This window comes from Dipteris shenzhenensis, chromosome 32 (genome assembly GCF_047967505.1).
Source record: "Dipteris shenzhenensis isolate YYH24624 ecotype China chromosome 32, Dip_SZ_1.0, whole genome shotgun sequence".
Classification (NCBI taxonomy): Eukaryota; Viridiplantae; Streptophyta; class Polypodiopsida; order Gleicheniales; family Dipteridaceae; genus Dipteris; species Dipteris shenzhenensis.
The window spans coordinates 577,670-602,737 of record NC_141627.1 but is presented as its reverse complement, the minus strand read 5'-3'; the positions used below and the strand labels follow the sequence as shown (position 1 = coordinate 602,737).

At 42.0% G+C, this 25,068-nt stretch overlaps 1 protein-coding gene across 1 annotated transcript; it reads right to left on the bottom strand.

The window, feature by feature from the left end:
• Nucleotides 1–3,987: 3,987 nt before the first annotated feature.
• Nucleotides 3,988–5,047, bottom strand: LOC147880153 (uncharacterized). Its single transcript, XM_087371164.1, has one exon. The coding sequence runs from the start codon at nucleotides 4,823–4,825 to the stop codon at nucleotides 4,160–4,162; it is 666 nt and encodes a 221-aa protein (XP_087227290.1). The 5' UTR covers nucleotides 4,826–5,047; the 3' UTR covers nucleotides 3,988–4,159.
• Between the last annotated feature and the right edge of the window lie 20,021 nt (nucleotides 5,048–25,068).

The window sequence follows — 25,068 nt, the reverse complement described above, 5'->3', positions numbered from 1 at the left end:
CTGCAGGCTCCAAGGAAACTACATTTGGATACAGCTAGATGCATACTGAGGTATGTGAAGTCCACATTACAGTATGGACTATTTTATGAGACTCGGGTTCAGATACAGTTGCATGGATACACTGATGCTAATTGGTCTAGTAGTATTTCTAATAGACGATCTACCATGGATATGTGTTCTCTTTTGGGAGTGTTGCAGTCACTTGGAGCAGCAAGAAATAGCCTACAGTTGCCTAGGTAGCTTGGTTGCGTAAGCTACTTTATGATATGCATCAGTATATAGATGGGCAAGTTGTCATTTATTGTGACAACATGAGTAGTATACACTTGGCAAATAACCCAGTCTATCATGCTAGAACAAAGCACATTGAGGTGCATTATCACTATGTGCAGGAGAAGGTTCTAGTAGGTTTTATTGATCTAGTTTATGTCAGCACAGAGGATCAGGTAGTTGACATATTCACGAAGGCATTGGGTGCAAAGAAGTTGCACAAGTTCAGAGACCTGCTTGGTGTAGGAATTGGGATTGAGCTCGAGGGGGAGTGTTGAGATATGGAGCTCCACTCGTGATATGCCACGGTGACCATTGTGCATTTATGTCACCGACTTGTTAGCTGTAGATGTGGTTGGTACACCACCCATGATTAATAGCTAGATGACAGCTATCTTTATGTACTCTAGTTTGTGGCTCAATTACTATGCCACCTAGGTTAGCTGAGTTTGGTTTGAGACCTACGTATAGGGTTCACCTATTCCTTTTGTACTTAGAGAGTTCTTTTGGCTTTCACAACTGAGAAGAAGAGGAAAACTGTTTTCAGCCTCCACCTTTGTGTGTATTCCCCCATTGTGTATGTCAGAAAGTTGCAAGTGAGACTCCTTGCTTCTCTCCCATTCTCTTCACAGTGGGGATGTTGAAGATATGATGACGGAGTCTCTACTCCTAGCTACTCCTTGTGAGAGCAATGCATAGCACAAGTCATCCGCAAGTGTCACGAAAGTGGCCTCTGGATTATTGCAATGTGGTTTCACGCAAGCGAAAGGGTAGAGGAAGAGGGGAGGGGAGAGGGAGAAGGAAGGGAGGAGGAGAGAGGAGGGGAAGGGGGAGAAGGGGGTGAAGGGGGATAGAGTGACAACCACAAGGGCGCTATGAAGGAAACAAGAGAACACCCAAAACACTCCCTTGGAAGAGAAGAGGGAGCTTGTATTCAACTTGGTGCAAACAACAATGAAGACCAAAGTCAACCATTAGGTCTTTTATACAAGTCACCTTTTGAAGGGAGGGCCAACCCTTTTTAGCACTCTCTCTCTCTTTACAACCAAGGGCTCTTAGGCCCGTAGGGTGCCAAGGCATATTGCTATTCTTACCATCCCTCCCTACTAGCAGAAATAGTGCTTGTGTTAACCATATTAAAGTGCTTGGGACAAGCCTGGTGTTAGGAGGTGTTTTTGACTAGCTCCCAAATTGCACTTGTGTTAGCCTCGCACCTCCTAGGCTTAGGTGATTTGGGGCTCAAACTCCCTGAGTGCCCTCACACCTTAACCTATTTGTGGTTCAAACCCCATGCATGAGGCTCAAAACCTGGAGTGGCGAGGCTCAGCTTCCGCGAGACAATCAACGGTAACCCTGTCTCAAGATATTTGGGCATCAAACTCCCTGAGTTTGAGCTGTACTCCTTGTTCTTGGTGGACATGGAACTCCTTCTGTGGACATGGAACTGAAGAGTGCATCTCCTTGTTCTTGGTGGTGGTAGCTGGAACATACAACCTGTGACTAGAATCCTTGAATCCTTGGACTTTGGAGCAAACTTTGGTATTTGGGAATCAAAGTCCTTGAGTTTGAGCTATACTCCTTCTCTGTGCATGCATATTGCTTGTAATCACTGATCTTGGTGTATTTGGGGATCAAACTCCCTTGAGCTTGTCCGTTGAGGTAGATCATTCGACCTGGTCACCTTTACTTTCCGATTACCTTGCATTCAGTGGCTGTACTCTGTGGATGTTAACAAAGTCAAAAATAAAGGGTGAAAACACGTGGTGGTTTGCGACTTCGGTGTGAGCAAACACATGACCCTCAAAGGGAAGGGTCCTCTAACCTCCACCCTAATAGGAATCCAAGAGAGAACATTGTGATGGGTGATGTTACATCTCAAAAATTGAAGGGATCGGGAATCTAGCCCTGCATGGAGATGTGTTCTATGTCCCCAACATGGTACGGGACCTTCTCTTTGTTCAACAAATGGCCAAGAGGGATATGGAGGTTGTCTTCACCATGGTATAGGACCTTCTCTTTGTTGAAAAAATGGCCAACAGTGACATGGAGGTTGTATGCAACATGTAGGGATACACAGTAGAGTCCCAAGTCCATCATTGCTCAAGATGCTAAATTTGACTATATGTTTAAGCTATCTTTTGCCATTCTGACTTAGAGAGCCCTAGCATCTCATCATCACAGTTAGGATGCCTACTTGAGTACCATCAAAGCCTTGAATCCCTTAAGAAAATAAACATGGTACATGACTTCCACAAGTGTATATTCAAAAAGATGTTTGTCAGAGAATAAACTTGATGTTAAGAAAATTAAGTGCATCTTCACAAGGTATTTTGAAGAATCAAAGGCATACAGGCTCTATGATTCAATCAAACTATAGTGACTAACATATCTAGGGATCTTATCATTGATGAGGCTTCATCGTACTTTGAGTCTGACTATATATCTATTCAATGGTAGCCATTAGTGATAATCATAAAATGGAACTTTTTGCCTACAACGTATGATAGTGCACAATCTATAATGACCACTTAGAGTAAAGGCAAAGAGGAGGTTCTTAACATAATGGATACAAACACTACCATAGTCATAACCGACATCCCAAAGAGTTCCACCTCTGATCTCTAAAGATCCATCGCCGAAAGGCACTATGAAATGGACCTACAAGGGCAACTTTGTGAAGTACTGAGAGCCTCTTAGTGCCAACACGTGATGGATGAAAAGTACGATGTTATTCTCCAAAACCAAACTTAGACCTTGACAGATCTCCTTTCAGAGAAGAAGCCCGTAAGATGCAAATGGATCCACAAAGATGGAGAGGTTGTTAGATACAAGGCCAAGTTGGTAGCCAAGGGATATGCTCTAGTCTATTGCATGAAGTAGGAAGAGACCTTTGCACTTGTTGCAAACATGACCACAGACACAAGACATTCATAGCTTTTACCTCTCACTTGGACTGCCCATCCACCAGATGAGTGTGATGAATGCCTTCCTTGGTTATTTTTTGGATGAAGAGATCTACATGACACAATCTCTAGGGTATGCTGTTAGTGGGATGAAACACAAAGTCTATACGTCGAAGAAGTCACTTTCTTGGGGGGAACATTCATCATATGTACATATAGAACACGTGGTCAATAGAAGGGGTGTTTTAATAGCAAAAACTAATAAATTTCTTTCCAAAAATTATTTACAAAAATAGTTTTTAAATTGGAAAAGAAATCATACGTTTGTATAGAAAAAAGGTTCATTTTAAAGCCTTACGATTTACAAAGAAGGGGCTTACCCTTGAAATGCACCCCTTTACATGGAATGCCAGGATTCATCATTATTTCCTAGCATTTTGATTTCAGCCATAAGATATGTCTTGATCACAACGCAGGCTTCAATAGACGTCAAATTTCAAAATCCAAGCATCAACTCACTTTCATGTTAGACATGAAGGATATCGAAAACCTTCATGATGTTCTTGGGATAGAAATATGGAGGGGTGGCACGATGGTCACACTCTCTCAAGGCAATTACACTTAGCGGACACTCAAGCAGTTTCATCTAGATGACTGCAAGCCATTCGCTACTCCCATGGAATACGGCGAGGCCATGGGTTGAAGTCCAGCTAAACCATTGATGAAGGCATGTCGTGACTGTCTCTCTACAATTTATCACACTGCTTGGCAATGATCTTTCATCGACACTAATTTTACTTTTTAATTTGTGGGAAGGGGGGGCAATCTAGATGAGATTAGGAAGTGTTTGCATCAATATGGAGGGAAAGAGAGAGAGTGGGAGAGGGAGGGAGAGAGACCAGATTTGAGTCATGCATCCAAGCGACATGCTTGCTTCAATACACCACTGATGTATATATACACATATACATATAGAAGAGGGCAGATCAAACTTGTGAAAATAGAGTGTGAGATCCCAGTAGAGAGTCATGGAATCGCAACCTGAGAATGCCCACATCGTCCCGGTGTTGCCAGGCAGCGGGTAGCTCTTCTTGACCCACTTTCGCAAACAGCAACCCCCTCTCCCACATCACCTCAAAGCACTCGCTGGTGCCCAGACGCAATTCGTAGGCCAACAACATCTGCGTGCCAGCATCGCTCAGCTCTAGAAGCGTGTCGCACAGCTTAGGCATGGCGTCCACATCGTAGAGAACGTCGGACATGAGAATGAAATCGACCGGAGGGCTTAACTCAGAGCAATGGTCTCCCCACTCTAAGGCCTGCACTCTCACAAGCTGGCTCAGCCCATTTCCTTCGACGTTCTTCAGGAGGCCCGGAATCAAGCCCGGGCGATCCGTTACCACTGCCTCTGCTCCCAACACAGCAGCCACCATGCCGGGAAGGCCAGTCCCCGCTCCTAACTCCACAACTCGCTTCCCCTGGAAGCATCCGGGAGGCCAGACGGGCGAGGCCAACCACTCTGCTAAGAGAAACGAGCAATCCCAGATCCAGGCTCCCGTGAGAGCATTTCCAGAAACAGGGTCGACCACATCATCGTGCTCACAGATGAAGAAGTTTCTTCCGGCAATTTCTACGGCCGTGTGTTTGTCCATGAACTAGATCTAGAGCTGAAGACAAAAAACTCTTATCGCAGGGCCGCTTCAAGGTTGGATCAGCGCAATCTTCAACTATAACCTCGCGTGAATGGTAGCAACGGCGACGCACAGAAAAAGGGTTCATCCAGACAGCAATTGGATCGTACAAATTTGTCTGCCATCCACAGAGTAGCATATCATTGCAGGAAGAATCCCACTCTCTCTCTCTCTCTCTCTCTCTCGTCTTCTCTACACAAATCTATTTGCTGATTGCCTGGCCACTTTCCACGGGCTTTTTGCTTCCAAGCTCTTGGGCTCATTGTGGTGACACTAACACTTGAGATATCTCATTCTACCATAGAGATATCTCTAAGTGTTAATTTGGAATTCTAATGTATATTCCTTCAAGTGATTGACGCATCCTATAATAACTTATCCTCCCATAAACAAGGCTACTTTATTAAAAGATTGGGAGATAGTGAAAAAGCAATTATTGATGCTCGACATAAAACTACACACCTTAGAAATCCACAAATGAACCTTGTACTCTTTCCACAAAAAAATCTTATTCCACACAGAATGAGATAAAATCCTCACTCTTAAACTGTTTCAATACAAGATCTCCATCAAAAGTTATGGGCATTTATACCCTCATAGGGTTTGAGGACTATTTAGATATGGTAACGTTTGAGCTCCAAGGTTCGTGGGTTACTTGCACAGTAAGAACTTATGGCTATATGAAATAAGTCAAAGGTTCGAATCTTGCACATGCAGGTTAAAGGGAAATGAATGTACCTTTTCGCCATGTAGTGTCTTGTGATCAAGGCATGTGGTAGCGCGTTGTTTGGCCACATGTTGCCTGCAAAGGTAATGTGTTGTTGGTCCTTTTTTAAACAAATTGTTTCACTAGCCCAAACACGGATTGTTTCGGTCTACTAAGACGAGCACAACTTTCACAAGACATGCTTGAGGAACTAAATATTCAAAACTAACTTACACACTTTTACACCTATGTTGTCGAGCATCGAATCTCACTTGAAACATAACACAAAGCCATCAGACACTTTAACTCAAAAATTAAACTTTCAGATGGCAATACAACCCTATATAAGAAGTTGATATTGAACCTTCACAACTTTTACATGCTTGCATATATTCTGCACCATATTCTTTCCTCATGCTACACAATGGTTAACACTATACATTCTACACAATCGTTTAATATTTGTGTTACATGCCAAAAGCTAACTATAACCTTCACATTGATTCCATTCATTAAAGACCGCTCATAATATGACATTAAGTATCAATGTACCATTGCCACTTTCTTTCCCAACACGCATGCAAATAAACAATATGTAGTACATAGAAATCCAAGGCAATTTTACAAAAAATATCCAAATCAATACAAACATTGCAAATCATTAATGCTTAATTTCCCTTTCAATTACCCGTGTCATATGAGTATAATTATTGTTAACACTTGTAACTCGTTCATAAAGTCACTCCAAAACAAGATTAACTTTTATGCTTTTCATCTTCTTGTAAAACAAGACTACAAATTCTATGTACACACACAATGTAGAGTACCATAGTTCAAATGCATCTAAGGGAGGAAATAAATTACATGAATTTTCTTCAACCCCACGTACGTGAAAGTAAATTTATGGAACCAAATGAAATTGCACTTTGCATTTAAAATTGCAAATCTATGTACTCACAGACACCACACATAAAGTAGATTTATTGTATTGATGCATGACTCAATGGTAGAATTGACTATATTCATCTAGTGTTTGAACTAAGACATGGCTTTCATGGAGGCTCCACACCTTCAAAAAGCCTTTAGCTAGATTCTAATCGAGCTCTCACTACTTAGAAGACCTATCGTATGCACTCATGCCAATGTTACACACAATGTGTCCACCCAATATAAAACTCCTAAGTTTAATATGTTTAAGGCACAACTTCGGCACAACCCTCTTCACTTCTCTCAAACATCCAACTATGGCTTATAGCACTTTGCCTAAGCGTGCGCATGTGAAGAGAGTGGGAGAGAAGTAAGGAGTCTCACTTGTAGCTTTCTCACATACACAATGGGAGAATACACACAAAGGTGGAGGCTGAAAACAGTTTTCCTCTTCTTAGTTGTGGAAGCCAAAAGGACTCTCTCTAAGTACAAAAGGAATAGGTGAAGCCTATATGTGGGTCTCAAACCAAACTCAGCTAACCTAGGTGGCATACTAACTGAGCCACTAACTAGAGTACATAAAGATAGTTGTCATCTAGCTATTATTCATGGGCGGTGTACCAACCGCATCTGTAGCTAACAAGTCGGTGACATGTGGTTTGACGCACCTGAGTCAACATACCACACATCATTGCTTTCTTCTGCACTTGTCATAGAATTGGTCATGTGCTGCACCATAAACAAATGCTCTTTCTGTCATCACCCTGTCTACTAGAGGATGCATAATTGCCTTACTGCAATTTTCTAGTCATGATGTCATTCTACTTTTTATAGCAGTCTTTAACCATACGACCCATTTTACCATAGTAATAGCATTCAACATTGCTGTTTGCATTTTGGCCTCCCTGCCATTGACCAAACCTCTTTGGCTCCCCCTGCCTCTAAAGTTACCACGTCCTCCTCCATAGGTGAGGTTTTCTTGAATTTGCTGCATATTCTGATTTCTGCCATGGTAGATCGGCCTGCTCTACCTCTACCTCTACCTCCATCAACATTTGAGTAAAAGACAGCTTCCTTGGAAGTTCCTCCTGAAGAAGATGCACCACCATTTCTCTGCTCTTCAAAAATTAGAAGAGCAATCAACTCCTCAAAATCAGGAAATTTTTCACGGACGGCAATGGATGTCCGGAATTGTGCATAATCCTTTCCTAGACCATTCAAGGTCACATAAACTAAATCATCATCTTCCACTGGCGACCCAATGGAAGCAAGTGCATCTGCAATCTTCTTCACCTTCATGTGGTAGTCATTGATGCTCATATTTTCTCTTTGCACATTATGCAACTCTTGTTTGAGCTGCATTTTCCTGGCTTGCGTATTTGTGCTATGCATTTTTGTCAAAGTATCCCACGCCTCCTTCAGCGTGCTTGCATTCCTGAATATGCACAATCATAGAATCTGAAATACTGATAGACATCCAATACATAACTTTTCTGGCTCTCTCATGTCATCCTTTAAGTGCCTACAACTCCTGTTGATTGGGAACATTAGGAATAACTGGTTCTTGTTCAGCTCTAGTAATGAACTCCCAATAGCCTTTTCCCTTAAGGAAATTCGTCATTCTAAACTTCCACGCTTGGAAGTTGTTATTGTCAAGCTTTTCAATGACAATCTATGAAAGAGCATCAGACGCCATTACAAAACACTGTAAAAATATTCTATTACTGCAAAAAACACAACTTCTACCTCACAAGGGCAAATATGCAAAACTGACGAAAGTGGTATTTGACCACATAGTCACTTCCTAGTGACGATTATACATCAATAGGCAATAAGAATGATTCTTTCACTCCCAATATCTCTGCGCACAGGCATACGATGCAATTTCTGCAGTAATTGTTCACCAACTTGCAGAATAGTGGTCGCACAGCAAAAAGAGGGCACTTTTCTGAGTGCCTGTAGAAAACTTCCGCCACCAAAATGATCCCTGAAAAGGCCTCAAATTGAAAAAAGAATGTCACAGAGGGCTTTGCCATGTCTCGTAGCATATACTACCCTCTCGCTGCACCACGAAGGGCGTCCCAATCTGAGACAATGCACTCTTGCACTTTCCGGTTGTGCTACCTGTAGAGATTTGCTCCCAAACTTGAAAAAGGAAAGAAACACTGATCCTCTTACCAAGACACCGTGAACTTGGTTTGCTTTCTTGAGCTCCTTACCATGAACCAAGCTCTGATACGATGTGAAGAGAGTGGGAGAGAAGTAAGGAGTCTCATTTGCAGCTTTCTCACATACACAATGGGGGAATACACACAAAGGTGGAGGCTAAAAACAGTTTTCCTCTTCTTAGTTGTGAAAGCCAAAAGAACTCTCTCTAATTACAAAAGGAATAGGTGAACCCTATATGTGGGTCTCAAACCAAACTTAGCTAACCTAGGTGGCATTTTAACTGAGCCACTAACTAGAGTACATAAAGATAGCTGTCATTAAGCTATTATTCATGGGCAGTGTACCAACTGCATCTACAGCTAACAAGTCGGTGACATAAATGCACAACGGTCACCCTGGCATATCACAAGTGGAGCTTGATATCTCAACAGCGCGTGCACACATACTTTTTTTTTTGGGTGAAATCACACTCACACACACACAGATTGAGGCAGTAGGTAGTTGCAAATGATGTGGCTAAGATGGAAAAGGTAGTAGAGAATGCAAGTTACAACTGAGTCATGAGCGGGCAGGTTTGGGTGCGCATTTTGAGGGCAGAAGAAGCTACTATTGGCAGCAATCCCGAGGCTAATGGCGAGGGTAGGTGTGTGAGCAGTAGTCCCAAGGGTAGCAGCTCCAAGGAGGATAGGCAGGAAGGCTCTATGGGGAGGTGGGCAGGCTTATACAATGGATCAGCATGCTTATCGTACAGTGCACCAGTCCGTACAGTCTGTATGACTGTATGGCTGGTAGTACATCTGATTTGCATCTGCTAAAGGAGCAACCGATGGCGAGGCATAGGTTCGAGTAGAAGGGGTAGCTGATGGTCAATGTAGATCACCTCCTCCAAAATCTCCAAACAATAGTGAGGCTAAGGATTGGAAGGGAGCTCTACCTTTGAGGAGAGGGGAGCTTCCATTTGTGGGATTCTCTCATCTTCTAGGTAGAGTGAGAAGAAGGGGGAATTGGAAATGAGGCTCTGATACCACATAAAGGAACATGGTGGAGAGGTAGATAGAGAGAGTGTGTAGGCTTGGGAGAGAGGAAGTGATACTCAAAGAGAGACATAATGAAATGGAAATGAAATGACTAGAGCAATGAACCAAAATGAAAGGACTCACATGTAGACCAAAGAGCTTGTAGCTTGATACTTGATTGATTTGACACTAGACAAGGACAACTCTTATATAAGAGCATACACACATGAACACCTATGCATATGGGATAACTCCCAATGTGACACGTGGCATCCATAAGACACACTAGACTAGAACTCACACTAGAACACACCAAACTGATTCATATTGACTTTATATTCTAACATAGGCACCCCACTATATGATAAAAGTAGTTTTTGATTAATCCTCTGGAGCCATTGTAATCTGATTATACCCACTATAGGCATCCATAAATGAGTACATCTCATGTCCTGCAACTTGATCCGAAATTCCATCATCGAAAGGTATGGGAAATGGATCTGGGACTACTCTCTGGGAATTTAATTTTTATTAGTCCACATAGACTCAGAGTTTTCCATTTTTCTTAAGCACAACCACAATAGGAAATATCCAATCACTTTGGTCGATGGCATATATAAATCCATCTTGTAAAAGTTGATCCCTTGGCTTTGACTTGCTTGGCATAATTGGGATTCGTTATATACCTTTGCTGCCGGATTGGCTTAGCATCTGGAACTAAAGGTATCTTATGCTGACATATTTCGAGAGGAACTCCTCTCAATTCTCTGTAACTCCATGCAAACACATCCTTATGCCTGACAAATAAATCCCTTGCCAGTCTGAGTTGTGCTATAGACAGATTGGCACTTACCACTACCATAGCTCAGTGATCTTGTGTTCCTAGGTTCAACTCTTGTGTGGGTTTTGAAACTAACGGTTTAGTTCTAAGACATGTGATGGTTATTGGTACTTCAGCAACCTCCCTTTCTCCTTCAATTTCTTTCATAAAATTTCTCAGAAAGAGACTCTTGTGTTTAGAAATCTATTCATCTCTCAACTTCTGCTTGATGTATGTAGCTACTTGGAAAATGTCTATCTCAGAAAGAGATCCAAGCAATGGAGATGGTCGAGAACCCATTTTGCAACACGAGGTGCAGTTGATTTTGGAAAAATCAACCTTTAGGTGAGTAGTGATTGGTGCACCAAGCGCATAGTCAAATAGAAGGCGGTTTAGGTAGGAATGGAGTTGTAATAGGTGGGGAAGGGAACAAGAGAGAGCCTGTGAATCCATGGAAGAAGCAATGAGGCAAAAATGTAAATCTTTATTCCAAGAGTGGTTACATATATAGGCAACTGCCTCCATGTAGGTAGATCCCAGATCCACAATCATCTCCCTGATTATCTCAATCAATCACCTCCTATGATCACTCACTCATCACACCAACCTGACACACCTAACTAGAACCTTCTAGCACACCTACACCCACACACTTCTTGCATAGGACTCCAAGCCCATAGGCACACACACACACACACATCAATTTGCCCCTTCATTCCCCCCCACAAATTGATGACCTCATCCCTCAGCAGTAGTACATGGGATGCTCCATGGCTTGCCCACCATGATGTGGTAGCACTCATGGCCCCAACCTATGACTCACTCTTTAGGATTCTTGGTTTACTATTGGGAGATGGACATTGACTATGTATGTAAAGCCCAATGAGTCCAACAAGGAAAAATCTCAAAAGACTAACAATCTTTTAAGGATGGACTATCCATGGTAGAGAACCATTATTGACCTCCCACACACATAACTTAGAAAACATATGGATCCTTACCCTTGTCAGATTTGACTTGGGTGTTGTAAAAGCAATGAGAACTTTGACATTCTCTGGTTCTTCTTCTTCTTCAGTTTCTGCTTCCTCAACAAGATTGGCTGAACATCTCTTCTTGGCATAACGTTCCTTTTCAAAGTGTCCAGATTTGCCCACAAAAGTTACATTTCATTTTGCTCTTTCCCTTGAAGTCGCTTAAGTTGCTTCTGGCCAAATATGCCCCTTCTTTGTAATATGCCCCCTCTTTGTAATCACTTCTTTGTTTGATCTTTCTCTCCTCCACCAAGAGTGATGCTTCAATTTCTACCAGACTTATCTCTGGAATATTGGTGAGTGTTATTACAATAGTGCCATATTCTTTAGTGAGACTTCTAAGTAAGATGGCAATTACAATATCTTCATCAAGATTCAACTTGATGCCAAATAACTATGTCAAAATGCTCTTCATTGAATCTAGATGTGAAGAGATGGACTCCCCTCTATCCAATTTTAAGTCAAAGAACTTGATAAGCAAGCTAAACTTAGAGCATCTTCCCTGTGCTCCAAACACATGCTTAAGATGAGTCCATGAAGCATGAGCAGCAGTCTCACATCCATCAATGTGATGAATAAAGGAATCACTCAAACCAAGAGCAATTATAGCAAGTGCTTTTTCATCTTTTGGAAGCCATGAAGCTTCTTCTCTAGTTGTAGGTTTAGTTTCTTTTCCATTTGCTACATTCCATATTCCCTTTTTCATGAGAATAAACTTCAGTTTTGTTTGCCAAGTGTGGAAGCCCTCTCCTTCAAACTTATCTATTTTCAGTTTGGAAGCCATTTTGGGAAGGCCTTACCAAATTAATGGCAGTGTCTAATCCCTTTACAAAAGGTCAATCTTTCTGAACAAAAAAATCACCTTCACCATATAGATGCAAATTGCAAGATAAGAATTCTGAAAATCCTAATTGTTTGGCATATTCATAACCAGTTGGCTTCTCCCACAACCTCTTAACTGGGGTCTTCTTTACCTTGTACTTTGTCTTTGAGTTTGGCATTTATTCTAGGAAATTCTGGATATTGTTTCTCTTTAGGTTCAGGCATCTTTTCTTGGATCAGTAAGAAACAACCAATAGTGGCATTGTCTTCTACCGAGGGTAAGTACGAGGCAGCATGTTTTGTTGCATGTGTAGTGTGGTTGAGGAGGATCTTATGGCACATGGGAGTGCAAGAGGATGAGGCAATTGTGCTGAGGTGCGACAATCAAAGTTGCATGGCCATTGCTAAAAATCCAATGTTTCATGCGTGCACAAAACATATAGAGATTCAGTATCACTATATGCATGATTTGATCGAGGACGGGATAGTGGAATTGGTCTACTGTCCAACAGAGCAAAATGGAGCAGATATCTTCACCAAGGCACTCGGGAAGGATCAGCTTCAGGGTCATCTTTAGAGACTCGGCATTGAGCGGAGGAGGTAGTTCACCTACGGGTGGACATTGAGGGGGAGTGTTAGATATCATCAATGCCCCACCCTCCTGGTAACCACCAGTGGTCCAAGGTGTGACAAAGTGAGGGATCAAGGAGGATCAAAGCACCACAAGAGAGACATAGGGTAGGAAACACTCAATCTATTGCAAATGTGTACTCAACAATACATGATAGGCTTCTTATATAGAGAGAGCCTTTAGAATAGTCAAACCATGTGGGATCCTCTCATCCACATCTCTCCTTGTGGATATCCTCAATCCACATCTTCACATCATGTAGTCCACATCCTAGGGTGGCTACTTTAATTCTTTCCTATACCATACCTTAGCCTTTAATTATGTGCTCATGGCACCACAACTCTCAACAGCTCCCCTTGGTGCCATGATCCTTTGGCTACTGCAAGGTGGTCAGATGTGAGTTACAAATCCATCACCTCCCCTTAGTGCATACATTGCTACTTAAGGTGGTAAAGTGTGGCTTTTACATGTCAATACCTCCCCTGCTTTCATAGCTACTCTCAAGTGGTCAAGTTTGATTACAAAATATAGGCAAGTTGGCAAGGTTTTTGTTTCTCAATACATTCCATTGATATCACCTTTTGGCTCATGGCTTGATGATGATGCTATGTAGTTGACCTGTTGTTTCTTCAATCTACAATCTTCTTCCTTGTGTCCCAGCTTCTTGCAATGGTGACACTTTGGTTTGTTCTTTAGTCTACAGTCACTTTGATAGTGACTATCTTTCCGCAATGGTAGCACTTCGTTGATGTTTTACTGAATAGTGCTTGTTCTTCATTATAGATGTTGCGTGTAGATGTCGATGTCGATGTCGATGTCGATGTCGATGTCGATGTCGATGCCTTCAACTCTCTTTCTTTTTCAAGAAGAGAGGATACACATTCCTCAAACTTTGGACCTGGCAAATTCTTCAAAGTGGTTGTCAGTGCACTATAATCTGCAGGCATGCTTTTAAGGAGAATTGCAAGTGCATCTTTCTCTCCTACTTTTGCATTTATGCCCTCTAGTTGGGTCATAATGCTTTTGACTTTGTTGACAAATTGTGCCATGGATTCATTGAAGCCCATGTGCATACCATAGAATTCAATCTTAAGATAGATTTCTTGGTTTTTGGCTTTTGCACCAAACACTATGTTCAACTCATCCCATGCATCCTTGGCATGATCCTTGGAGTCCATATGATGAATTATGTTTGGACCCAAGTGCAAACCAATGAGTGATAGTGCCGCTTCATCTTTTTCCTTCCAGGCATCATTTTGTGCAGTGGGTATTTCTTCTTTTACAGTCTTCCAAAGCTTTTGATGCATCAGGAGATACCTCATTTGTGTAGACCATGTGTGGAATCCTTCCCCAGTGAACTTCTCAACGGTTGGGGTGCGTATTACCATTGCAAAGGTCTTACCAGTTGAAGATACTTTCACATCTAGCAGTGTCTAATTGCATACAATGATTCTGACTTGACAATCACGTAGATTTTGAAAAGACGATCACTTTTCCTTTTTGGAGTCTGTGCAAATTCTTCCTGGATTGGAAGTTACGGCTTGTTGAATTTTTGTGAAGAAGAGGGGGCCTTGATGATGTGACACAGGGATTCACATGCAGAATTAAAACTGTGCTTAACAAGAGGTTGTGTGCTTAGGTAGCACTGTGGTGGCCTATTACCCTAGTTTGGTTAACCCACAGTTACTCAAACTGTACCAAGGTTCAACTGACCCAAAAAATTAACTTAACCACAGTTAAAGGTTACCACCTTATCTACCACGTGGCATTTCCAGGTGGCCTAAGGTAATCCAACCTTGAGAGAGCAGGCTCTGTGAGATTCTGTGAGGCGTGGGTTGTCGCACTGTGGAGTTGCCTAGCGATGGCTTTGATGGTGCTGCAGGAGCGTCGATTTCGTCGATGGAGTTTTGTGAGGCTGCACGTTGTAGACTTGGAGTTGTTTGGAGCAAAGGCTTGTTGCAAAGCCTTTGTGACTCGGCATTTGGAGGAGCGGGCAAACTGAGCTCAGGAGCTATAAACCAGGTCACGCCTTTTGTTTAGGTTGCAGACACAGAGGCGTAGACGGGGTGGAGGCTCTATAGAGCTTTGTCATGAGCAGCTGGTCATTGGAGGCGGCACGGATCCTGAAGCTGGAGTCGCTACTACTACTGCAGATTCGGGATTTGCTTGTGATAGGAGCCTCTTATCAGGGACCAACATAGGCAGGCTGACAGATGATGTTAATCCATTTGCTGGCAGCAGTTGAAGCTTGGCGTAGAAGGCTAAGCTTGTTGGGGCCGCTGGACACCAAGAGTCGAGAGCCAGTCGATGAATGCTGCCCATTGTAGATGTTGCTGGAGGTGCCGGGCAGCCATCACTGTGTAGAAGGCCTTTGAGGCTGCCTTTGAAGCGGTCATTTGAAGAGGAAGCTCATGCATGGGCGTTCATTGGAAAGGTATTTGTTGCAAAGGAGCAAGCTAACCTTCTCTCAAAATAACAGACTCTCCCTATCCAACTCTCAGAGTATCTTACTCTTCTAAAGGGAATCAGACAACCACTCATTCTCACGAAAGAATGAATGAAAAATCTCTTAAGGATGAAGTGAAGAATGTACCTAAATCTCTCTATGATGGAATTGTATCACTAATGGACAGAAATTCTTCACATGAACAAAAGTCTCTTATGGAAGAGAACACTCAATCACTCTATCACACTCCCATAAGCAGATCGCAATGCCTCAGCAGAAGGCAAGGGAGCTCTGATACCATGACAAAGTGAGGGATCAAGGAGGATCAAAGCACCACAAGAGAGACATAGGGTAGGAAACACTCAATCTATTGCAAATGTGTACTCAACAATACATGATAGGCTTCTTATATAGAGAGAGCCTTTAGAATAGTCAAACCATGTGGGATCCTCTCAGCCACATCTCTCCTTGTGGATATCCTCAATCCACATCTCCACATCATGTAGTCCACATCCTAGGGTGGCTACTTTAATTCTTTACAATACCATACCTTAGCCTTTAATTATGTGCTCATGGCACCACAATTCTCAACAAGGTGCTCAAGTTGTAAGGCCCCCATATGAGGAGAAGCCATGTGCAAACTCGAGACACTAGATGGATCCTGACTTGCATGTCAGATGAGGTCTATCAATGAGTTCGTTGATGGTAGAAAGGTGATTGTGTGGGAGCCCCTTATTCTTGCTGGGTCTTGGGGGCCAATGGCCCCCCTAGTGGGGATTCAGGGGCAAGAGCCCCTGAGGCGATGGTATAGGGAATATTCTTTGAATATTCCATGGACGACTAGTCGGTTCCATTGACTAGGTTGACTGGTCAACTCCACTTACTACGTTGATCCGACTATCGCCCTCATAGCTATAAAGAGGCGACCTGCCTAGTCCATTGTATCAGATCAGTTCGAATCAGATCAGATCTTCCAGCTAGTAGCTCTTCACCTAGTATCTGTCTAGATCGCCATCTAAGCTCCACTGTGGGAGTGCATGGGTGGATGGAGCCATCATCTGTACTACATTAGTATTGAAGGAAATGTTTGTTCCTCTCCAGTTTGCTATGTACTCTCTATTCTTTGTTTAGTTTCTATTCCGCTGCACCATGTAATTTAACATAAACTACTTCTATATTTATCATTTTCTACTTCCATAGTTTCTGCCCCTGAACCATATGATTAAAATTAGCTCTTTCTACTCTCAAAGACCCTCCAAATTTATGTCGTCTATTCTCTCTTTCCCTTTCTTTGCAAGTCTCTCTCTCTCTCTCTCTCTCTCCCTCATGCCTTTAACTAAACCTCTCACAAAAACAAACAAAATTTTATTACAAAAAACATATAATACTTCTCTCTCTCTCAATCTGTCTTCCAAGGTACCCCTCACACAAACAAACATCAAATTTTTTTGAAATACTTAGTTTACGATATGCTCTCTTCTTGCTCTGTTTCTCCACAAACAAAGAAAACATTATCAATATCATATCTCTCTCTCTCCCTCCCAAAACTCTTTGATTAGGATCTCTTTTTCTTCCTTTCTCAAATACTTCTAAAACCTAGTAGTTTGAAATACAATCTCTGTCTCTCTCCCTCAATCATTCCCTCAATAGAAGAAAACCTTGCACTTCGAAATATAACCTCTCTCTCTCTTCTCCCTTCCTCTATCTACCCCTAATATACTAGGAAAAAGAAAATGACTATTTTATATCTCTCTCCCTCACTCATCCCCTCAAACAGATTAAAAAACATAGCAGTTTCAAATACAATCTCTCTCTCTCTCTCTCTCTCTCTCTCTCTCTCTCTCTCTCTCTCTCTCTCTCTCTCTCTCTTTCACCTCCTATATCTATCCCTCCTATACTAATGAAGAAATCCATGACTATTTAATGTCTAACTCATCCCCTCAAATAGAAAACAACATAGTAGTTCGAAATACTCTCTCTCTCTCTCTCTCTCTCTCTCTCTCTCTCTCTCTCTCTCTCTCTCTCTCTCTCTCTCTCTCTCTCTCTCTCTCTATATATATATATATATATATATATATATCCCTCCTACACGAGTGAAGAAAAAAATGTCAAAAATCGTCTTTTAGTTTTAAATATCATCTACCTCAATCTCTCCCTCTTCCCTGTCTCTTGTAACAATAAAAAACATACAAAGTGTGATACAAAAATGTATCTACTTAATACAAACAAAACTTTCAAGCCGAAAATGATAGAACACTTGTTTTTCTCACTCCTTCCAAGCAGATTTAGGTCACAAGTTTAGGAGGTGACTCTCTAGACTCCAAAAAGGTGAGGAAAGAACCAAAAATGAGAGAACACCCGTTTTTCTCACTCCTTTCAAGCAGATTTAGGTCGCAACTTTAGTTTCTAAGAGAGAGTGAAATAAGTAGAGAAAGAAAAAGAATGGAAGAGAAGAGGGATGAATAGAGCTTGGACAGAAGTTTCTCTGAGAGATTTTCGAATGTGGAAGAAAAATGTGAGCAAAGAGGAGAGAGAATGACTAAGCAAAAGTGGAAAGAAGATATCTTGAAACTAACTGCTTAGAAAGTGGCAAGAATGAATGTTTAAAACACTTTGGAAGAGAGAGAATAGAGGGAGAGTTGGTTAGGAAGTCAAAGTTTGGGCCAAATGGTTGAACCAAATGGAAAAAGTGAGCATAGTTCTAGCTAGGGGATAGTTTGCATGGGAGGAAAACAAGGAGGCCTAACATGGTTAGGGCAGGCCTGCCAAATAAATTCATTGCCTTAGAATGGTTCATCTTTAGCTGCAAGAGCAGGGACGGTAGGAGTTGGAGGAGAAGCAGAAGGATTGCATAGATGCTCCATGAATTCTTCTGCAGACAATGATTCCCAATGGACTTTATAAGATACAGTATTGGATGGGTCCACCCGTGAAACAGGCCTCTTAAAGGGGTGAGCGTAAGGGGGAGTGACCAATTGGGTGGCCACATGTGTCGAGAGCTAGTGGACGGCAGCTAGGCCCATAGATATTAAAGAGGGGGATACCGAAGGAGGCACTGGCGGAGCCAGAGTGACAACGGGGGCCAAGGTGTGACTGCTCTGGAATAATTCTTCTTTTTCTTCTTCCACAAGCTTTGCCAGAGCCATCGCTTGATCCAGCAGAGTTGTTTCTTCATTTGCAAACCTCTCATCAGTAGTAGCAAAGCAATCCTAGAATTGGTGGTGAAGCCGACCGAGCTTTTTGACATTAGCTCTTCGTTCTTGTAGTCAAGCATAATGATTCAAATAAACTTTCAGTATCCATTAGAACATTATTAAACACCTTATTACATCTTTGAGTCCAGATTGCCAGAGACCTGCGGATCTGATGGCATTCTAGTTCAGAGGGGCCTGTTAGGAGAGTCCCCAAGCAGGATAACCGAGTAACTAAGGGAAAGGGAGCCAGAACTCTATGAATTAGGTCCCAGATTTCTCTAGAGAACAAAAGATGCGAAATGTCCTCCCACGCTCTATTGCACCATTTACAACATCCATTACCATGGCCAACCTTTTTGGCTCTAATGGCCGTCCAAATACCCCGGTTGAGGATCTGCCAAAGAAGACAATAATGTTTCTCCCGAGACGTTCCAGCCCCAGACTTTAGTAAACCTTAGGGACCACATTCTCTCATCATCTCTCTTGAACCACATTTTGTTGAGGCGGGTGATCATTGTTGACATATCGAGCTCCACTCATGGTATGCCAAGGTGACCGTTGTGCATTTATGTCACCAACTTGTTAGATGCAGATGCAGTTGGTACACCGCCCATGAATAATAGCTGGATGATAGCTATCTTTATGTACTCTACTTAGTGGCTCTCTTAGTATGCCACCTTAGTTAGCTAAGTTTGGTTTGAGACCCACATATAGGGTTCAATTATTCTTTTGTACTTAGAGTTCTTTTGGCTTTCACAACTAAGAAGAGGAAAATTGTTTTCAGCCTCCACCTTTGTGTCTATTCCCCCATTGTGTATGTGAGACAGCCGCAAGTGAGACTCCTTCCTTCTCTCCCACTCTCTTCACATGGTATCAGAGCACGGTTCGTGGTAGCTCAAGAAAGCAAACCAAGTTTGCAGTGTCCTAGTAAGCGGATCAATGTTGCTTTCCTTTCTTTTTGAGTTTGGGAGCAAATCTCTACAGGTAGCACAACTGGAAAGTGCAAGAGTACACTATCTCAGATTGGGACGCCCTTCGCGGTGTGGCGAGAGGGCAGTTATGTTACTATTTTTGCTGTGCAACCACTATTCTGCAGGTCAGTGAAAAGTTATTGCAAAAATTACATCGTATGCCTGTGCGCAGAGATATTGGGAGTGACAAAATCATTCTTATTGCTATTGATGCAGAATCGTCACTAAGAAGTGACTGTGTAGGCAAATACCACTTTCGTCAGTTTTGCAGATTTGCCCTTGTGAGGCAGAAGTTGCATTTTTTTGTACTGACATAATATTTTGTAGTGTTCTATAATGGCGTCTGATGCTCTTTCATAGATTGTCACTGAAAAGCTTGACAAGAACAACTTCCAAGCATGGAACTTTAAAATAACGAATTTCCTTAAGGGAAAAGGCTATTGGGAGTTCATTACTGGAGCTGAACAAGAACCAAATATTCCTAATGCTCCCAATCAACAGAAGTTGCAGGCATTTAAAGGCTAGCATGAGAGAGCCAGAAAAGTTATGTACTGGCTGTCTATCAGTATTTCAGATTCTATGATTGTGCATATTCCGGATGTAAGCACACTGAAGGAGGCGTGGGATACTTTGACAAAAAGGTATAGCACAAATACGCAAGCTAGGAAAATGCAGCTTAAGCAGGAGTTGCATAATGTGCAGAGAGAAAATATGAGCATCAATGACTACCACATGAAGGTGAAGAAGATTGCAGATGCACTTGCTTCTATCGGGTCACTAGTGGAAGATGATGATTTAGTTTCTATAACCCTTGAATGGTCTAGGAAAGGATTACGCACAATTCCAGACATCCATTGCCATCCGTGAGAATTTTCAGGATTTTGGGGAGTTGATTGCTCTTCTAATTTCTGAAGAGCAGAGAAATGGTGGTGCATCTTCTTCAGGATGACGAACTTCAAAAGAAACTGTCTTCTACTCAAATGCTAGAAGAGGTAGAGCAGGCGATCTAGAAGCCGTGGCAGAAATCAGAATATGCAACAAATTCAAGAAAACCAGTCCTATGGAGGAGGACGTGGTAACTTTAGAGGCAGGGGGAGCCAAAGAGGTCGTGGTGGATGGCAGAGAGGCCAAAATGCAAACAGCAATGTTGAATGCTACTACTGTGGTAAAATGGGTCATATGGGTAAAGACTGCTATAAAAAGCAGAATGACATCATGACTGAAAAATTGCAGCAAGGCAACTATGCATCCTCTAGTAGACAGGGTGATGATAGAAAGGAGCATCTGTTTATGGTGCAGCACATGACCAATTCTATGACAAGTGCAAAAGAAAGCAATGTTGTGTCGTATGTTGACTCAGCTGCGTCAAACCACATGACAGGTCATGCAGAATGGATGCAGGATGCAAGGAAAATGGAAAGACCAAGATTTGTGGAGACTAGTGATGATATTGCACATCCTATTGTGCAAATTGGTAGAGTTCCTTTGTCTATGTAGGATGGAAAAAAGAAATACCTGTCTGATGTATTTCATGTCCCAAATATCGCCAAGAACCTGGTTTCTGTTGGTCAAATGGTTGAGCAGGGCTTGCAGGTCAGATTGAATCCTCATGGATGCTTTGTTGAGGATATGAAAAATAAAGGTCGCTTGATATCAAAAGGGAAGAACAAGGGTAGGATATTGATAACTAGCATAAACGCATTGGTCATGTTAATGTATAGCCACCTAAACTAATGCGGGCCCAAAATATTAATGCAAAATTGCCTAAGTTTAAGGTTGCAGAAATGCGTAAGGTATGTGAAGCCTATAAATTTGGAAAACAGGCAAGGAAATCATTACCTAGACATGTTCAAGAGAGTAAGAGGCCATTGGAATTAATCCACTCTAATGTGTGGACTACTAAAGCTGCATCTATTGGAGGCTGTCATTATTTTGTCACTTTTATTGATGACTACAATAGAAAAGTTTGGGTGTATTTTATGAAGAAGAAAAGTGAAGTGTTTGGGCATTTCAAAGCTTTTAAAGCTATGGTTGAGAAAGAAACATGCCTGCAAATAAAATGCCTAAGGTCAGATGGAGGGGGAGAGTACCTCTCAAATGAGTTTGCAAGGTTCCTGCAGGAGCATGGCATAAAACAGCAATATTCATGCAGCCATATCCAACAGCAAAATGGACTTGCAGAAAGGAAAAACAGGCATATTGGAGAGGTATCTCGTGCCATGCTCAACGAAAAAGACCTGCCAGATTATTATTGCGCTGAAGCAGTTGCTACAGCAGTCTGCATAATGAACAGGACTCCCACTGCAACAATACATGGCATGACGCCATAGGAGAGGTATACTTGTAGAAAACCAGATATTTCTCATTTGAAAGTTTTTAGTTACATTGCCTATGTTCATGTGCCAGATGAGTTGAGATCCAAGTTAGATCCCAAAGCTGAGAAGTGCATCTTTATTGGTTATTCTCTGCCAGCAGAAAGGGTATAGATGCTATAACCCTTCTACTCATAAGTTTACAGTGAGCAAAGATGTTATTTTTTATGAGATGTGCAGGTGGTATAAACCAGTAAATGTGATTGATGATGTAGCTGCACAAAATGGTAATGCTGCACAGAATTCACAGCAGCGATCACAAAATATTAGTGGACCTATAGTGTCCTCTAGCAGTAGTTCACATACTTCGCCATAAACAGGTAGATTGAGATCAGGAGGATCTCCTCAAAGCAATGCAGATAGTGGTATGCAAGTATCACAAAAAGGAAAAGAGGAAGTAGATCAGCCCATGATTGATGTGAATGTAGGTCACTCTTATGTGGATGGTGCATCCAGTGGCTCAGAACAGAGCCTTGATGATGAGTTGGGTTTTCCTTCTGTTGTTACACCTAGAGTAAGGAAGACAAGGGATGTTTTGAGAGCACCTGGTAGTGAGCCTATTTTGGGTAGGTCTACAAGAGCTAGATATCCTGTGGATAGGTTGAAATATGATGGATTTACAACCATTCACTATGCCTATATGGTCAAAGTGATACTTGAACCAAAACCCACTTCTTTTAAGTAAGCCATGGGAAAAGAAAAATGGGAGAAAGCCATGGATGAAGAAATGGATGCCTTGGAAGCAAATGCTACATGGGAATTGGTGCCTTTGCCTAAAGACAAGAATGCAATTGGCTGCAAGTGGGTTTATAAGGTGAAGCACAATGCAGATGGTTTTGTGAATAGATACAAGGCAAGATTAGTTGTCAAGGGGTATGCACAGACATATGGCATTAATTATGAAGAAACATTCAATCTGGTTGCAACGATGGCAACCATAAGAGTAGTCATTACTATGGTTGCATCAAAGGGATGGCCTTTACATTAGATGGATGTAAAGAATGCCTTCTTGCATGGTGATTTGCAAGAAGAGATCTATGTTCATGTTGTTCATCCTAAGTTTGTTTGCAGGTTGAAGAAAGCCTTGTATGGCTTGAAGCAAGCACCCAAAGCATGGTCTGACAAGATAGGACAGTATCTTGTCACTATTGGCTTTCAGATTTCCAAGGCAAATTTCTCACTCTATGTGAGAAAAACAGAGAAAGGCATTATGCTGCTTGTCATTTATGTTGATGATTTGATCATCACTGGTGATAGTGATGAAGATATCCTTCATGTGAAAATGCTATTGAAGCAGAAGTTTGAGATGAAGGATTAGGGAGAGCTGTGTTACTTCTTGGGCATTGAGGTGATTAGATCCACAAGTGGGATATGGCTCTTGCAGAGGCAGTATGGATTGGACATGTTGTCCAAATATGGGATGACAGGCTATAAGCCTATTTCAGTTCCTTTGGAGCAGAATGTGAAGTTGAGCGCAGATGCAGGTGAGCTTCTGGAAAACTCTACTATGTACAAACGCATAGTAGAAGGTTTGATTTATATGACTATTACCAGGCGAGATTTGAGCTATGATGTTGGGGTGGTAAGTCAGTTTATAAAGGCTCCAAGGAAACTGCATTTAGATGCGGCTAAACGCATACTGAGGTATGTGAAGTCCACATTACAGTATGGACTATTTTATGAGACTAGGGTTTAGACACAATTGTATGGATATGCCTTGTCGAGCACAGAGGCTAAGTATAGGGGTGCAGCAATGGCTGCATGTGAGGCAGCTTGGTTGCATAAGCTACTTTATGGTATGCATCAGTCTACAGATGGACCAGTTGTCATTTATTGTGATAACATGAGTAGTATACACTTGGCAAATAACCCAGTCTATCACGCTAGAACAAAGCACATTGAGGTGCATTATCACTATGTGCGGAAGAAGGCTCTAGTAGGTTTTATTGATCTAGTTTATGTCAGCACAGAGGATCAAGTAGCTGACATATTCATGAAGGCATTGGGTGCAAAGAAGCTGCGCAAGTTCAGAGACCTGCTTGATGTGCAAGAATTGGGATTGAGCTTGAGAGGGAGTGTTGAGATATCGAGCTCCACTCGTGATATGCCAGGGTAATAGTTGTGCATTTATGTCACCGACTTGTTAGCTGCAGATGCGGTTGGTACACCCCCCATGAATAATAGCTGGATGACAGCTATCTTTATGTACTCTAGTTAGTGGCTCAGTTAGTATACCACCTTAGTTACTTGAGTTTGGTTTGAGACCCACATATAGGGTTCACCTATTCTTTCGTACTTAAAGTTCTTTTGGCTTTCACAACTAAGAAGATAAAAACTGTTTTTAGCCTCCACCTTTGTGTGTATTCCCCCATTGTGTATGTGAGAAAGCCGCAAGTGAGACTCCTTCCTTCTTTCCCACTCTCTTCACAATCATTTCCTCCTAGCCCTCATGGATGAGTGGGACCGGTGTTAAATTTAGTTGACCCACCCACCTAAATTCCCTCGTAGCCAAGAAGGAGCCGCCTGCCTAGCCATGGAAGGTTTTCTCTAACCCAAAGTCTCTGACGTTCCTTAACTAAGAGCAGGTCAAATCTGTTCAATATGTACATGTTCAAGAGAGAGTTGTCGTTATACAACTTGCCTTGCCCACAGTCCCATAAATCTCCCCATACCTCTATCCCTCTCTTACTTAGTCTGCTCTCGCTGGTTTAGGTTGATCCTCTCTCTCTCTCTCTCTCTCTCTCTCTCTCTCTCTCTCTCCATGAAAGATGTACAAGATGGCCTCAAGAAAATGGTAAATGGAAAGGCAGCAGACACTCTACACCTAGTGGCTGAACTCATTAAGTGGACCAATGAGCACACGCAAAGGCACATAGCAATGGCACTAAATCAGGCTTTGATGCATGGTTTCCCAACAGAATGGCAAGAGAATTGGATCAAACCATTCTACAAAGGGGGTGACCGCAATCAATTAACAAATTACAGAACAATTATGGTATGTTCCACTCTAGCCAAACTATATAGCACAATAGTAGAGGCAAAATTGAGTGCTTGGGCAGAGAAAGAAAATAAAAGAGCAATGGGACAAGCTGGTTTCAG

Coding starts and splice junctions, on each gene's coding strand:
- LOC147880153 (XM_087371164.1), bottom strand. CDS start 4,825: ATGGACAAACACACGGCCGTAGAAATTGCCGGAAGAAACTTCTTCATC.